Below are 16,197 nucleotides of genomic sequence, written 5' to 3'. Positions count from 1 at the left end.
TGGTTCTTGGGACCACACTTTGAGAAACACTGAACTAAATAAAATCTATATGACTAACAAAAGCAAATGACTAAGCAAACTAGTATGTCAACATGATACAATTTTATACAGCTATTAAAATTGAGAACACTACAATCAACTAAATTAGTCTTGAGTATATACATACATTTTTCCCTGCTTATAATCAGTATACTTTTACTATCTTTGTTTTTATAGAAGATTTCTTATACCGGTTTCTACATAGCAAAACATACTTCAAAATGGCCCCATCCCTAGCACATAGTTAAATACTTAAGAAATCAATAGATGAAGAAAACAAAAAATGGTTTTGTCCCCACATTATTTATGAAGACAACAGCAATCTGATACCATTGCTTTTCCCCCATGGATTCTCCTCTAAGGAGGATCTCAATGCAACATTTGGAGCCTTCTCTGACAGAGACCTCCTGTGGAGATTCTTTTAAAATGCTTGTTGATTGGCCCAGCCAGCTTGGCTCAGTGGTTGAGCATTGACCTATGAGCTGGGAGGTCACGGTTCAATTCCTGGTCAGGGCACATGCCCAGGTTGCAGGCTCAATCCCTAGTGTGGGGCATGCAGAAGGCAGGCCACTCAATGATTCTCTCTCACCACTGATGTTTCTATCTCTCTCTCTCCCTCTCCCTTCCTGTCTGAAATCAATAAATATATATTTTTTAAATAAAAGATAAATAAAATAAAATGCTTGCCCTAACCGGTTTGGCTCAGTGGATAGAGCGTTGGCCTGTGGACCGAAGGGTCCCAGGTTCGATTCCGGTTAAGGGCATGTACCTTGGCTGCGGGCACATCCCCGGTAGAGGGTGTGCAGGAGGCAGCTGATCGATGTTTCTCTCTCATCGATGTTTCTAACTCTCTATCCCTCTCCCTTCCTCTCTGTAAAAAATCAATAAAATATATATTTAAAAAATAATAATAAAATGCTTGTAGGTTGGTTGAATAAATGATACCAAAATATTTTTGTTCACTCACACTATCAACCACCCAAGTGACTCACCATCCAGCCAACAGGTATGCCAGAAGCCACAGTGGCTTGGCCAGTCTTGGCATTCTCATCAAACTTGTCAGCAGTGACAAAGTCAACGGGCAAGGTAATCTTCACACCATTCTTCTCAGCTTTGGACATCAGGTCTTTGACAATCTTGGCTCCCTCTTCATCAAACAGAGAAGTGCCAATCTACACAAGGGACCAAAATGATGAAGATCAACCTCTATACTAAGAATGTGATTGCCTCACAAAGTAGACAGGAAGAAGATACAATACAATATAAAAGAACAATTCCAAGACAAAAGAAAAACAACTTGCCAAAATAAATAAAAATGGGAGTTTTTAGGGCTCTTGTCAAAAGCTGGTTTTCTTTCTATTTCTCATCAAGAGCTATTTCATATCCACTTGTCATTGGTTTCCTACCTCCATGTTGTTGAGCACCTTAAGGAAGGTAAAAGCCATTCCACCACCAATAATCATCTCATTGACTTTGTCCAGCATATTATTAATCAGTTGGATCTTGTCTGCAACTTTAGCTCTAGAAGGGAAAGCAAAAATCATCACCAAAAGAATAATGGACAAACAAAAGAAGTGATAATACGTAGAGCCTCAGTTTTTATTTTTTTTATTTTTGTATTTTCTTTTTTTCTTTTTTCTTTTTTTTATTGCTTAAAGTATTACAAAGGGTATTACATATGTATCCATTTTATCCCCCCGCCCTAGACAGTCCCCTAGCCTCCCCTATCACCCAGTGTCTTATGTCCATTGGTTATGCTTATATGCATGCATACAAGTCCTTTAGTTGATCTCTTACCCCCCTACCTCCTGCCCCCCAACCCTCCCCGGCCTTCCCGCTGCAGTTTGACAATCTGTTTGAGGCAGCTCTGCCTCTGTATCTATTATTGTTCAAAAGTTTATAATGGTCTCTATTGTCCATGAATGAGTGAGATCATGTGGTATTTTTCCTTTATTGACTGGCTTATTTCACTTAGCATAATGAGTTTTTATATCAAGGCAGAGAAACAGAGAAATGTCCCACAAAGTGACAAAAGTATTGGCTAACTTTGCCTATGTTTCTTTAACCCAAAAGGCCAATTCATTTCTAAGAAATCCTTTTACGGTGTGGCTCTAGACTAAAAATGGCTAAGAAGACCTACTAAAGGAACCATGAGTTCCAAATAAGTCTATTTTGTCTCTTTTCCCCAAAAAAATCAGAAGGTCAAGATTACTAATTATGCCTGAGCAAGACTGCTAATTGTGGGTTTCCCTAAGCCTACTCAAAACTGTCTTAACCCTAGAGCAAGGATGAGATTATATACTAAACTAATACATACTGAGCAAAAATAGAAAGATATTCACACTCGTAAGTCTATTCTCAATGACTGGGACATTTGCTTTATGGCATTCATTATTCTTTTGGACCACCTGATTCAACATATTTATAGAGTACCTATTATGTGCCAAGCACTATTCTAGGTCTCAAGAAAAATCACTTGACAAAAACAAAGACCCCTACCCCTTTGGTGCTTATATTCTAGTAGAGGGAAATAAGACAATAAATACAGATGTCCTTTCACCTCCCTATGAAAGGAAAAAGCTCTAAAGAAAAACGAGTTCACTTGAAGCACAACCTTTAATGTCCCTCACATAAGTAATAGCTTGCCTTCCGTTCACATTCCTATATATCTAAATCCCACTTAAATGAACAAATCACCTGAGCCTGTTTCCTCTTCATTCAATAAAAAAGATGATGGCTACCCTGTGAGAGGCACTATGCTAGGACTTGTAAAATAGGGTTTCAGAACAATAGTGATGTGGGGAAATGGATGACAAGAGACTGTTTATCTCTCTTCTCAGGATTGGTCATCATGAAGGGTCAGAATGGAGTTAACTGTTAATGCAGAAAGGGGGAGAGAGAGAGAGAGAGAGAGAGAGAGAGAGAGAGAGAGAGAGAGAGAGAGAGAAAAGGAGGGAAGAAGGGAGGTGGGGAGAAAATAAAAGTAAAGAGACTCAAACTCTTCTAAAGAATGTGGGATATAATTCAAATTCCCTACTTCAATAAATCAATGGAATGAAAAATACTAAAGAAGAGGGAACTGCCCTAGACGGTTTGTCTCAGTGGATAGAGCCAAAGGACTGAAGGGTCCTGGTTTTGAGTCCAGTCAAGGGCACATGCCTGAGTTGCGGGCTCAATCCCCAGTAGGGGGCTTGCAGGAGGCAGCCAATCAATGATTCTCTCTCATCATTGACGTTTCTCTCTCTCCCTCTCCCTTCCTCTCTCATAATCAATAAAAGTATATTTTTTTTAAAAAAAGAAGAAAACAGGATTATCACAGAATAAAAGATACCTAACAACCAAATATAATACATGGACTTCATTTGGATCCTTATTCAAACAAACTGTAAAAAGACATTTCTGAGATGATAGGTAACTTCTAAATACAGATGAGGTACTATAGATGAAACTTAAATTTTGTTAGGTAGTTATTTAAAAGAAGTATCCTTATCAGTTATAAGATGCATGCAGAAGTATTATAAGTGAAATTATATGATATCTAAGGCTTACTTTATTTTTTTATCCTCACCCAAGGATATGTTTATTGATTTGAGAGAGATTAAGGAAAAGAGAGAGAGAGAGAGAAATAATGTGAGAGAAGCATCGATTGGTTGCCTCTCACATGCACCGACCAGAAATCAAACCCACAATCTAGGTTTGTGCCCCGACCCGGAATTGAACCCACAATTTTTTGGTGTGCCGAGTGATGAGCCACCCGGCCAGGGCTAAGGCTTGCTTTAAAATACTCTTGATTAATAAAAGTATTAGACAGTAGATGAAACAAGATTGGCAAAAATGTCAAAAATTTTTGAAGCAGGGTGACAGGCACCTGGGGGTTTATTATACTATTCTCTTAACGTCTGTGCCTGTTTGAGTGCTTCCACAATAATGTCTTTTAATAAAAATGTAAAAATTTTCTCAAAATCATTTATGGTCTAAGGAGACTACACTGCAAGAAAGGTAGCAAAAAAAAAAAAACAACAAAAAAACAATCTCCATATCAGCCTCCTCAAAACAACTATTTCAAGCTGAGTTTAAAACCTAATCATAACCACAAGGTGGCACTCACTCCCAAAGTCCATGTCTACAGAAGGTTGGAAAGCAAAATCAGACAGCTCAAATCCTAATCTCCCAGGAAGCAACAATCAGTCTGAACTTTATAAGGTCACAAGACACAGATAACCCGTATCCACATGAATAATTTTTAGGACCCTGAAACTGGGCTCACAAAAGAAAGAGCAATTATGCTATGTGAAACTGACACTCAACTCCAGAGTCAGCTTTCATAGGGAAATGCTGAGTGTGTTCATTCCCATGAGGACTAAAGCCCTGCTCATAGAAGGGTCAGAGGCTTCCAGTCATAAAGAGGCTGGTACCTAGTTAGCCATGCCAAGTGATAGTAAGTTATCTTTTCTAAGCAGTACCAGGTCCCTGTCCCTACTCTATCGCCTAAAATTTACTCAGCTAGGCTTTTGACCCACAATTCTGAAATTTCTATTTTTAACTAAGCTATCACAATATAATTATTCACATGGTATCTTTACCCATAGGAGAAAATACAAAATGGTATGTGATCTGGAGAAATGAGTTCTAAATGATATATTAAACACAAATGAGAAGATTCTCCTAGTTATTCCTTGCCAGATTATATGGATATGAAAGGCTTAAATGCATCAAAAATTAAAATTGTTAGATGAGCACATGTGGTGGACCTTTCCAATTCTTTCCTCCAGAACCATTTTTTTAAATATATTTTATTGATTTTTTACAGAGAGGAAGGGAGAGGAATAGAGAGTTAGAAACATCGATGAGAGAGAAACATCGATCAGCTGCCTCCTACACACCCCTCCTGGGGATGTGCCCGCAACAAAGGTACATGCCCTTGACCGGAATCTAACCTGGGACCTTTCAGTCCGCAGGCCGACGCTCTATCCACTGAGCCAAACCGGTCAGGGCCAGAACCATTTTTTATTCCTTCTCAGCCCTATTCTCTGTCCCAAGAGGCTGACCTGCATGGTCTTCCTCAAAGGACTCCCTTGCTCTCTGGCTTCTAGTTGGGTTGCAGCCAACTGAGGGTGAGAGGAGTACATCAGTAGGAGGTTGAAGGGACATCAGAATATTATTTCCCTTGCTCCTTCCCTGACAGATATCTATCCCTATGTCCCCTGTCCTATCAGAGAGCCCTCTAAATACAACTACCCTCTCTGGATTTTGGTAACCATTCCCTCTTTGTCCCTTTAGGCCTAGGGATGGTAATAGCTATTGCTAGGCCCAGATTACTGTACTATCCCCTTTAAGTTTCTCTGAAAGCTACCCATACTTTTGTAGATATGGGTAGTCGGACATCCCTCTCACATCCCAGGACTGCAGGGGTGGGTAGTTAGAGGCGACTGGGCCGACAGGGGAGGGCAGTCAGGGATGACCGGGACGGCAGGGGAGGGCAGTTGGGGGCGACTGGGCCGGCAGGGGAGGGCAGTTGGGGGTGACCAGACCTGCAGGGGAGGGCAGTTGGGGGCAACTGGGCCGGCAGGGGAGGGCAGTTAGGGGCAATCAGGCTGGCAGGGGAGAGCAGTGAGGCATTGATCAGGCTGGCAGGGGAGTGGTTAGGGGGTGATCAGGCTGGCAGGCAAAAGTGGTTAGGTGCAATCCGGCAGGCAGGCAGGCAAGCGGTTGGGAGCCAGCGGTCCTGGGATGTGAGAGGGATGTCTGACTGCCGGTTTGTGGGATCAGGCCTAAACCGGCAGTCGGATATCCCCCAAGGGGTCCCAGATTGGAGAGGGTACAGGCTGAGCTGAAAGACAATAAACACCCTATTCTGACAATAAACACCCAAGTTATGGCCTCCTACCAGGCAAACACACTACTGAAAGCATAATCTTGAAGAGTTCTTCATACCCGCCCAGGATGGCCAGGAAGGGTCGCTCTGGGCTTTCCAACGCCTTGGCAAAGTAGTTCAGCTCCTTCTTCATCAAAAAACCTCCAGCTTTCTGTGGCAGATTGACTCCCACCATAGAGCTAGAAAAGACAAGAGACATTCAAATTGTAGTCAGTCCCTCCCAATTCTCCCAATTCTAGAGGCCATCTCCTTATCACTGAAATACTTTGAAGATTTCAGGAGACCATGATTTTCATCCCTAAACTGCAACAAAAACACTTAGGAATAAATTTTTTACTAATAGTGCAGTGTCAAAGGGCAAATGAAAAGCAATTACCTTAAGCAGAATTTAAGATACCCAATTATTAGTAGTCTTCAGGCCAAGGGTTTAATTCCAATAAGTAATCAGCCAGTTGACGACAAGAGAAGATTCCTAAATTTTCTTCCTACTGACAGCATAAGATTCTGATCCCACAATGTTCACAGAGGGTGAACTTTACATGAAATATCCACATTGAGAAAGAGCAACTGCTTACAGAAGATCAAAAAAAGCTCCACAATTCTCAACTTTTACTTTTATTTCCTCTTTGGATCAGAGGCACTCAACAAGAGCTACAATCTAAGTGGTAGCTCCAATTAGAGATAGAAGCCAACAGAATCACAGTATAATACAGATGTCTCTAAAAGCAACCCAGAGATTGGACTGCTTGAGTAAACAGAATAATACTGTTCCCAGTTCAACATCAAATAAGACTCATACTACCTGTGGGCTCGGTGAGCAGTGCCAAAAGCATCATTGACATAGACATCCCCTAGCTTGGAAAGTGAAGCTCGGAAAGCTTCTACTTTAGCTGGCTCCGCTTTAACCTGCATAGGAAAAACAAAAGGAAAAACCAACAACAGTAAATGTTGATGGCTGCAAAGGCAACTATAAAAGCATTTCCTACAAAGAGTCTTCTTGAACATTCTCTAAAGACCCTTGAGTTGGTGAGACATCAATATTTACAATTAGCAACAGGGTCTGCTCTTTCTTGCAAATATTCCAGGTCTTTTGGTCAACTCTATGTGTTTTTGCTCTCCTTTGCCTTCCCTCAAATTGCAAACCTAAGATTCCTGACCCGTGGCTTAACTGCTTAATCACAAAGGCTAATAACCACATCTCATTTTTCACTGGCCTCTCCCCTACTTCTAGGACAAGATTCTGACTATTCTTCTATCTCCTTGACTCATTTCCTCATTTTTAACATATTCTCCTTATAAAAGAGAGGAAAAAGCCTTTCTGCAAAGGGAGAGGTCCTCACACATATTCCTCATGAAAGCAACAATGGCAGGCTGGGACAGAGCAGGCAGACAGAAACATGACAAGAGAAAAGGACCTCAGAAACACTTTATCCTGACCAAAAGGAGGTATTTTATATGGCCTTTCCTGAAGTTAGGCATTTGAGAAAATAAGAAATATACTTCTACAAAAAAGAAGAGAGGAACAAAAAGTATAAGTAAAATATAGAGCTCTGAAATATCAGCTCACTATCCAGGGATACCATCCCCCAAAGGGGATGGAAAGCAGAATGGCAGGATGAACAAAAAGTCTTTGGGAGGAGACTAAGCGAAGATGCACAGGAAGCCAGATGAAGGGAGAGAGAGCACAGCACAAAGCAGATGTTCATTTTAGTCACTGCCCACTCCCATCTTCCTACATATCAAGATGAATGCAGCTGCCACATGAGCATTCTTCTAATGACCCAAAGAATACAGGTTGCCCTGACCGGTTTGGCTCAGTGGATAGAGCATCGGCCTGCAGACTGAAAGGTCCTGGGTTCGATTCCGGCTAAGGGCATGTACCTTGGTTGCGGGCACATCCCCAGGAGGTGTGCAGGAGGCAGCTGATCGATGTTTCTCTCTCATCAATGTTTCTAACTCTCTATCCCTCTCCCATCCTCTCTGTGAAAAATCAATAAAATATATTTTTTAAAAAAGAATACAGGTACACTAATGCTAAAACTAAAGACTAAAAAGCCCCATAATCTCTCTAAAATGGAATATCATCAGCTACTGGTGACTGGAAGATGATTTATATAGTAATGAAAACAATGCCTCGATGGCAGGAGACCTGAGTTCTAAGCCCAGTTCTGACACGAATTCACAGTGTAACTTTTGGCAAGTTGCTCTCTATCCCTGAAATCTTCCCATATTAAAAAGGCATAATAACCCTTCTATCAAGAATTATTTGAGGCAAAATGGCAAATTGAAAGCTCTTCATGAAAAAGTGCTTTAGAAATTAACAATAATAATCAGAACCCACTTCTCATTTTTCTTCTGCCAATAACTAGAAGAAAGAGAATGCCCCTGCAAGAACAATGCAGAGACACTGGATAAAGGAAACATTTTATGGCCTCACTTTGTTTTTTACCCATTTTAAAGTCATGACTGGCTCCTGAAATTTCAAGCACTGAGAGCTATTGGACACTAAATGTAAAGTCAACTAAAGAAAAAAGTCATTGACTAGAGTAGTTAGTTCCTCACTTCTTTTTTTTTTTGTTCCTCACTTCCTTAATAAAAGGTTTTGCCTCAATTTCCCAGTTGCCTCCTGCCCTGTCTAAGTCCTAGAGTCTGTGCAGCTCGAGTTTCTGTCTAAAAGGGCACCAAATTTTAGGTCAGCATTTTACTTCTACTAGCAAGATCATGCTAAAGGCACGATAAGGCAATATGACCAAGGCCTGTGGTGCTAAGAAAAGAAACTGCTTGAAAGAAGGCACTCAAGTGACCTTAAGAAATGTCAGGCCCTAGCTGGTTTGGCTCAGTGGATAGAGCATTGGCCCGTGGACTGAAGGGTCCCAGGTTCAATTCCAGTCAAGGGCACATACCTGGGTTAGGGGCTCGCTCCCCAGTAGGGGGCGTGCAGGAGACAGCCGATCAATGATTCTCTCTCATCATTAATGTTTCAATCTCTCCCTCTCCCTTCCTCTCTAAAATAAATAAAAATATACAAATAAATTTTAAAAATCACAGGTCCTACCTTGTTCCCAGAAGCATCTTTTCCCTTCCCTTCTTCTTCCACATGAAAGCGAAGGTTCTCCAACAGGATGACAGACCCAGCAGCTGGGGCAGCACAAGCTTTCTCCACTTCGGGGCCCACGCAATCCTTCAAGAACAAAACATCCCTGGGGAGAGCATGAGATGGAGAGACTTAAGCAGTCTGAAAGCTAAGAACCAGTAACAATATGCTTGACATCTCCTGTCACATCTACCAGCGCCAGAACTGGCACTTACTTGCCCAGCAGAGATTTGAGTTCTACAGCAACTGGCTCCAAAGAGTACTTGTCAGGCATGGGGACACCATCGGGCCGACCCAGGTGGCTCATAAGAACAACTGACTTGGCTCCATTGTCCAAGCAGAATTTTATACTTGGGATGGCAGCCTTGATTCTGCAACCAGAAAGAGACAGCAGGTAGAACAAGGTTACACTTAGAAATTAGTGGGAAAATATATCCTTCATGGCCTCATAAAACATAAAGCCCCTTTTCTTTTCCAAATTCCTTCAAATGTACTTTCAACAATTCACTGATGGTCCTCAGATACATGTTCAAGGGAAGAAGTTAATTACAAAGTTAATTACACCCCCCACCTAGGATTATACATTCTCATCATTGTTTGCCCCTTATGCAGAAAGCAAAACTCAGCTAGCAGGCCTGAAGCTGCTATCTTTGAAAAACCTGCTTGCAAGGTAGACCCTTGGCTGGTGTCCAGAACTTGGCTTTCAAAGTGGTCCCTCAGTCCTTCAACAGACAAAAGGCATTCACCATTCCTAGACTGTCTACAAAAAAAAGGCCATTTATGCTGGGTACCTGCTTCCCTCCAGGAAGTCTGGAATTTCAATAGTTGCTAGGCAGAGCGTACCTATGTTACCAGCTCCCAATAAAAATCTTGAGGGCCAAGTCTCTAACAGGCTTTTCTGGGCATAATCATTGCACACAATTTACTGCATTTTTCACTGCTGGAGAAAGGAACACACTCGGTATGTCCCCTCATGGGAGGGAGAGAGCATCAGAAGCCCATTCATGGATTTCTCCAGACTCTCCCTGTCTTTTCCCAGTGCTGACTCTTCCATGCATCCTTTCAATGTAATGAACTTTACTAGTGAGACTGTGTTTTATGAGTCCTAGCAAATCACAAATTGTGCATGGTCTTAGGGACACCAAAACACAGCTTTTATATAACTGGAAGAAATCTTGAAACCATTAAAGAAAATTTGGGAAGAATTGTAGTAACTTTTTTGCACCCATTACAGATCCTAAGACACTTTTCTATTTAAGAAAAAATATATGCATTATACAGAATGTGATTTATATACTATACTACATTTGAGTTTAACCAAAAAATTATTAAACTTGAAACATTTCAAATTTTTGTTACAAACCTGATACTAGCTTTTCGTTTTTGCCAGTCTTTAAAAAATTAAAATTTATAATTAAGAAAATGATTTATTTATTCAATAAATACTTATTGAATACTTCTTTTAAGCCAGGTACTGTTACACATTCTGGCAATACAACAGTAAATAAAACAGTCTCTGCTCTCATGGAAGTGAAATTCTAATCATAAGAGAGGTAATCTATATAATAAAAGCCTAAGTGACCATTATGGCAGAACAACCAGTTGCTATGATGTGCACTGACCATCAGGGGGCAGATGCTCAATGCAGGATCTGCCCCCTGGTGGTCAGTGCACACTCCCACAGGGGGAGCGCTGCTCAGCCAGAAATTGGGCTCATAGCTGGTGAGCGCAGAGGCGATGGCGGGAGCCTCTCCCACCTCCGTGGCAGCGCTAAGGAGCAGTGAGCAGGTGGGTGGTAAGGAGCGAGGGGTCTCAGACTGCGAGAGGGATGTCTGCCTGCTGGCTTAGGTCCACTCTCCCCAGGCAGCAGGCATAAGCTGGCAGGCGGACATCCTCCTAGGGGTCCCGGAGAAGGCACAGGCTGGGCTGAGGGGACCACCCCCCCCCAAGTGAACGAATTTCATGCACCGGACCTCTAGCAAAACAATTAACAAAATATATCTATCTCAGATGGTGATAAGAACTATTGAGAAAATAAAGCAAGGTAAGGGAACAAGATTGAATGGGGAACAGTGGGAGGGGATTTTAGAAAGGTGGCCAGGGACAGTCTCTGAAAAGGTGACATTTCAGCAGAGTATGGAATAACAAAAACCAAGTTATGTTTCTAAAATAACCTATGCTATTTGGCATATATAAAAAATCATTTATACAAATAAAAAGTAAACCTTTATCAGGTATAAAGTTTGCCCAATGGAAATAAATTAACCTTCAGGGCTATCCTTTGTAAGTAAGTTCTATTATTTTTAAACCCCATGGATTTCCAAACATGAAAAGATCTACTCTGACGTGTTTTTCTACTTTTTATTCATAAAATACCTTCATAGGCAGGCATGTTTCCAATCTTTTCTGTGTGCTGCAGAAAATAATGTAACTCAAGAAGGGTCAGAGCTGCCTTGTACAAGACCTTCCACTATGGTACAGCAGAAATGTCTTGACAGACAGCCAGGTTCTATTCTGGGGCCAATATCTAAGACAGTTCTGGGTCTAATATGATAGCCATTGGACACATGTGCCTCTTAGATGCTAGAAATGTGACTAGCCCAGATTGAGATGTGCTATAGTGTAAAATACATGCCAAATCTCAAAGACTTAATACCAAAAAAGTTAAATGTGCCTTTGATTATTTTACAGGTTACATATTGCAATGATTATTTTAGACTTACTGGATTAAATAAAATATATTATTAAAACCAAGTTCACCCATTTCTTTTTACTTTTTTAATGTGACAACTAGGAAATTTTCAATTACATGTGGCTCATATTATATTTACATTAGACAACACTAGTCTAATAATTGAAAAGCACCTTTCAAGCTCAAAACTTTCATTTAAAATTTAAAATATTTGGGGAGGGGGCTGGGAGGTGGAGGAGAAATTGAAAAAAAAAGAGAAAGAATTCATGGACATGGACAACAGTGTGGTAATTGCCAGGGGAGGAGATGGGAGGAGGTAGAAGAAGGTAAAGGAGAGATAAATGGTGATAGAAGGAGATTTGACTTGGGATGGTGAACATACAATACAGTGTACAGATATGTTGTAGAATTGTGACCCTGAAAACTATATAATTTCATTAACCAGTGTAACCGCAATAAATTCAATAATAAGTAAATAAATAAATAAATAAATAAAACTTAAAAACCTTGACCCTCACTGGTTTGGCGCAGTAGACAGAGCATCAGCCTGCAGACAGAAGGGTCCTGGGTTTGATTCCGATCAAGGGAACAGGCCAGGGTTGCAGGCTCAATCCCCAGTAGGGGTGTGCAGGAGGCAGCCAATCAATGATTCTCTCTCATCATTGATGTTTCTAACTCTCTCTACCTCTCCTTTCCTCCCTGAAATCAATAAAAATATTTTTTTTAAAAAAGCCTTGTGTCCTAACCAGTTTGGCTCAGTGGATAGAGCGTCGGCCTGTGGACTCAAGGGTCGCAGGTTCGATTCTGGTCAAGGGTATGTACCTTGGTTGCAGGCACATCCCCAGTAGGTAGTGTGCAGGAAACAGCTGACTGATGTTTCTCTCTCATTGATATTTCTAACTCTCTATCCCTCTCCCTTCCTCTCTATAAAAAAAAATCAAGAAAATATATATTTTTTAAAAACACAAAAAACGTTGTATCACAATCCAGTCAAAAGCAAGGGCAGTACTATCACTTAAAATTTCTGCTTCTCAATCTACACAGGTTGAAAATATTACTTCTAAAGTTTTTTCCCTTAAGTCAAAATTCTCAAAAACTGATTTTATCTGGGCCATCTGGAGTAGGAGGTTATAATACTACATATAATCTCAATAATTATTGGTAATTAAAAAATCCTTCTCTTGCATAGTTCATTTTGCAAGGGAAGACAAGAAACCTTAAACTCTGACATTCATTAAAAATACATAACCCCAAATTCTTCAAATTTTCAAAAATCGAGGGCAGAAAATAAATCACTTTAAGATGATTTTTTTCAATGTCTACATTCTCATTAAGAAAGCTGACCAGGGAGATCTTGAAATCTTGCTCCCTGGCATATGTCATCAATTTGACACAAATAAACTCTCATAAAAATTCTCCAAAAAAACCCAGAGCAGACCAAGGGTAGTTTGGTGAAAATCCTTGCTCAGATCACTTAAATTATCATAGTTGTATGATAAGAAAGGAAAACCATTTCATCCTTCATAGTTATACCAACACACATCATAACCTAGCACAATGCTTAGCAGCAACCTTACCTTTGATTGTTTGTTATCTGGTTGTTCTTCATAGGAACATTGAAGTCCACTCTAAAAAGGAAACAAAGTTTCAGGTTCAGAGTCATGATCAATGCATTATTCCCTCAAAGATTAGAAAAGTACTTTTAGTGAACCAGTTAAATAAATTGGAAGTTCAAAAATCACCTTAAAATTAAAAAGCAGTATAAGGAGTCAAGATAATGGTTAGCCATGCAGAGGAGGATGATGGTAGTGACTGAGAGGGGTCTTCTGGGGTTCTGGTAATGATCTATTTCTTGACTGGGATGATTGTATAAATATGCTCGTTTTGTGATTCCTCAAGCTTATGATTTGTGTGCTTTACAGTATGTATCTCATACTTTAAAAGAGACATTTGTAAAAATAAAACTAACTGAAATAATAGGAACTAGCCCTGAAGACCTGAGTAGCTAAACCTGTTCTATCTAGCAGTCACAAATAGTGGCTGGCATTGTCCTGCACTAGAGATTGGAAGTCGTAGCAAACCTACCAAATAGACACAAACCAAACAAACAGCAAAAATGGGGATACAAAAAAAAAATCCAGAAATGAAAGAACAAGTGAATTTTCCAGAAGAGGAGCTAAATGAAAGGGAGAAAAGAAATTTATCATATAGAGGGTTCAGAATGATGGCAAAGGATGCTCAACAACATGAGAAAAGATATAGTAACTATGAAAAATGATATAATAACACAGTGGAAGGACTACTAAGTAGATTAGGACAAGACAATGATTAGATAAGTGAATTAGAAGACAGGGTAGAAAAATTATTCAATCAGAGAACCCAAAAAGAAAAAAAAATTAAAAACAGGACAACTTACGGGAAAGGGACACCATGAAACGTAACAACATTCATATAATAGGTATACCAGAAGGGGAAGAAAGTGAGCAAGGGATAGAAAATGTGCTTGAAGAAATAATGGCAGAAAACTTCCCTAACCTAGTGAAGGAAAAAGTCACAAGTTCAGGAGGCACAGAGAATCTCAAGCAAGAAGAACCCAAACAGGCCTATGCCCAGACACATCATAATTAAAATGCCAAAAATTAAAGACAAAGAGAGAATCTGATAGGTAGCAAGAGAAAAGCAATTTGTTACCTACAAAGGAGCTCCAATAAGGCTGACAACTGATTTCTCATCAGAAACTCCACAGGCCAGAGGGATTGGCATGAAGTATTCAAAGTAATGAAAAGTAAGAATTGGATACCAAGATTAATATGTCCAGCAAGACTACCATTCAAAATAAATGGTGAAATAAAGAGCTTCCCAGACCAGAAAAAGGTAAAGGAGCTTATCACCACCAAACCAGCACTGCAAGAAATGCTAAAGGGACTGTTGTAATGAGAAGAAATAGACAAAGAGAGAAACAGGCATATAGAATTAAAATAGCAATAAATAAGTAACCATCAATAACCTTAAATGTAAATGAATTAAATGCTTCAAACAAAATACATAGGGTAGCTGAATAGATACAAAAACATGACCCAATTATTTGCTGCTTACAAGAGACCCACCTCAGAACAAAAGACTCATATAGGATGATTGAAGAAATTGAAAAAAATTATTCCATGTAAATAGAAACAAACAAAAACCTGCTAGAAGACTTTAAGGAAGAAATCGACAGCAAGAGTGTCAGAGTAGGGGACTTTAACACACCACTGACTTCACTGGTTAGATCTTCCAGACAAAAAATTGAAAAGGAAACAGAGACTCTAAAAGACACACTGGATCATATGGATTTAATTGACATTTATAGAACAATTCACCCCAAACCTGCAGAATATACATTCTCCCCAAGTGAACGAGTCATTGTAAAAGATAGAAAACATGTTAGGACACAAAATAAATCTCTACAAGTTCAAGAATCTATATATATCAAACCCTAATATGCAAATAGCCCAAACGGCAGAACAACCAAACTACCGAACAACCAGTCGCTATGACATGCACTGACCACCAGGGGACAGGCGCAGAACATGGCAGGTGTCAGCAGCAGGCGTCAGAGCGCGGAACATGGCGGGCATTGGCCGCAGCCGGATGGTGGAGCAGGTGAGTGGGGGCGCCAGACCAAGGTGGGGCACCAGTTGCTGTCATCGGGGCAAGTCTCCGGTGGTTACTGAAAATTCTTTGCTCCCGCATGCTGCAGTCCCACCCAGCACTCGCACCTGCTGCTGGCGCCGGCCCCGCTTGCACCCACTGCTGGCACCCAGTGCCAGTCCCGATCGCTCAGTGCTATCAGCTGGTGCACGTGGCAGCTGCCGACCTCGATCCCCTCTGAGGGCTTCTCCACCTACCCCTGCTCCTGAGGGGCGATCGGGGCAGCATCCACTGTGCGCACCTGCTGACGGCACTGGCCCCATTTGCACCCGATGCTGGCGCCGTGCCAATCACTCCACACCATTAGCAGGTGCGAGCAGGGACAGCGCCTTCAACGCATGGGAGTAGCAGTGGCGGGAAGGGGGCTGCCAGCAGAGAGGAGACCAGGGGCCACAATGGGAGGTGTTGGCGGGGGCGCAGAGGATGGGCCAAGACCCACCCATATGCCCACCGCAGCCTCATGGTCCACAGTTCTTTTCAAGGTGCACTAATTTGTACACTGGGCTCCTAGTATTTAACACACTAAGTGCCATGTCAGTCACCAGTGACTGACACTATACTTTCCATTTGGACCTCATCAGTCTCCGGCCTCCAGCATGTTGGTGAAATCGGATATCATGGGCTAAACAGAAAGGAAGACAGAACAGGCTTGGCGCTTAACCTGTTAAATAATTCCAAGTATCTTCTCAGACCACACTGGAATGAAATCAACATTCAAAAACATTCAAACACATGGAAGCTAAATATCATGTTATTAAGCAACTAGAGGCCTGGTACACGGATTCGTGCAAGGGTGGGGTCTGGCTG

At 41.0% G+C, this 16,197-nt stretch overlaps 1 protein-coding gene across 1 annotated transcript in view; it reads right to left on the bottom strand.

The window, feature by feature from the left end:
* PGK1 (phosphoglycerate kinase 1) overlaps nucleotides 1-16,197 on the bottom strand; it is a 32,563-nt gene that overhangs the window by 2,042 nt on the left and 14,324 nt on the right. The window contains exons 2-8 of the mRNA XM_059678597.1: nucleotides 13,278-13,328; nucleotides 9,224-9,379; nucleotides 8,970-9,114; nucleotides 6,717-6,820; nucleotides 5,974-6,093; nucleotides 1,446-1,560; nucleotides 1,032-1,211 (exon numbers count right to left, since the gene is read on the bottom strand). Coding sequence (XP_059534580.1) covers nucleotides 1,032-1,211; nucleotides 1,446-1,560; nucleotides 5,974-6,093; nucleotides 6,717-6,820; nucleotides 8,970-9,114; nucleotides 9,224-9,379; nucleotides 13,278-13,328 — 871 coding nt within the window. The remainder of the gene's footprint in view (nucleotides 1-1,031; nucleotides 1,212-1,445; nucleotides 1,561-5,973; nucleotides 6,094-6,716; nucleotides 6,821-8,969; nucleotides 9,115-9,223; nucleotides 9,380-13,277; nucleotides 13,329-16,197) is intronic.

Source organism: Myotis daubentonii, chromosome X (genome assembly GCF_963259705.1).
Source record: "Myotis daubentonii chromosome X, mMyoDau2.1, whole genome shotgun sequence".
NCBI lineage: Eukaryota > Metazoa > Chordata > Mammalia > Chiroptera > Vespertilionidae > Myotis > Myotis daubentonii.
This window is presented reverse-complemented; position numbering and strand designations above follow the sequence as displayed.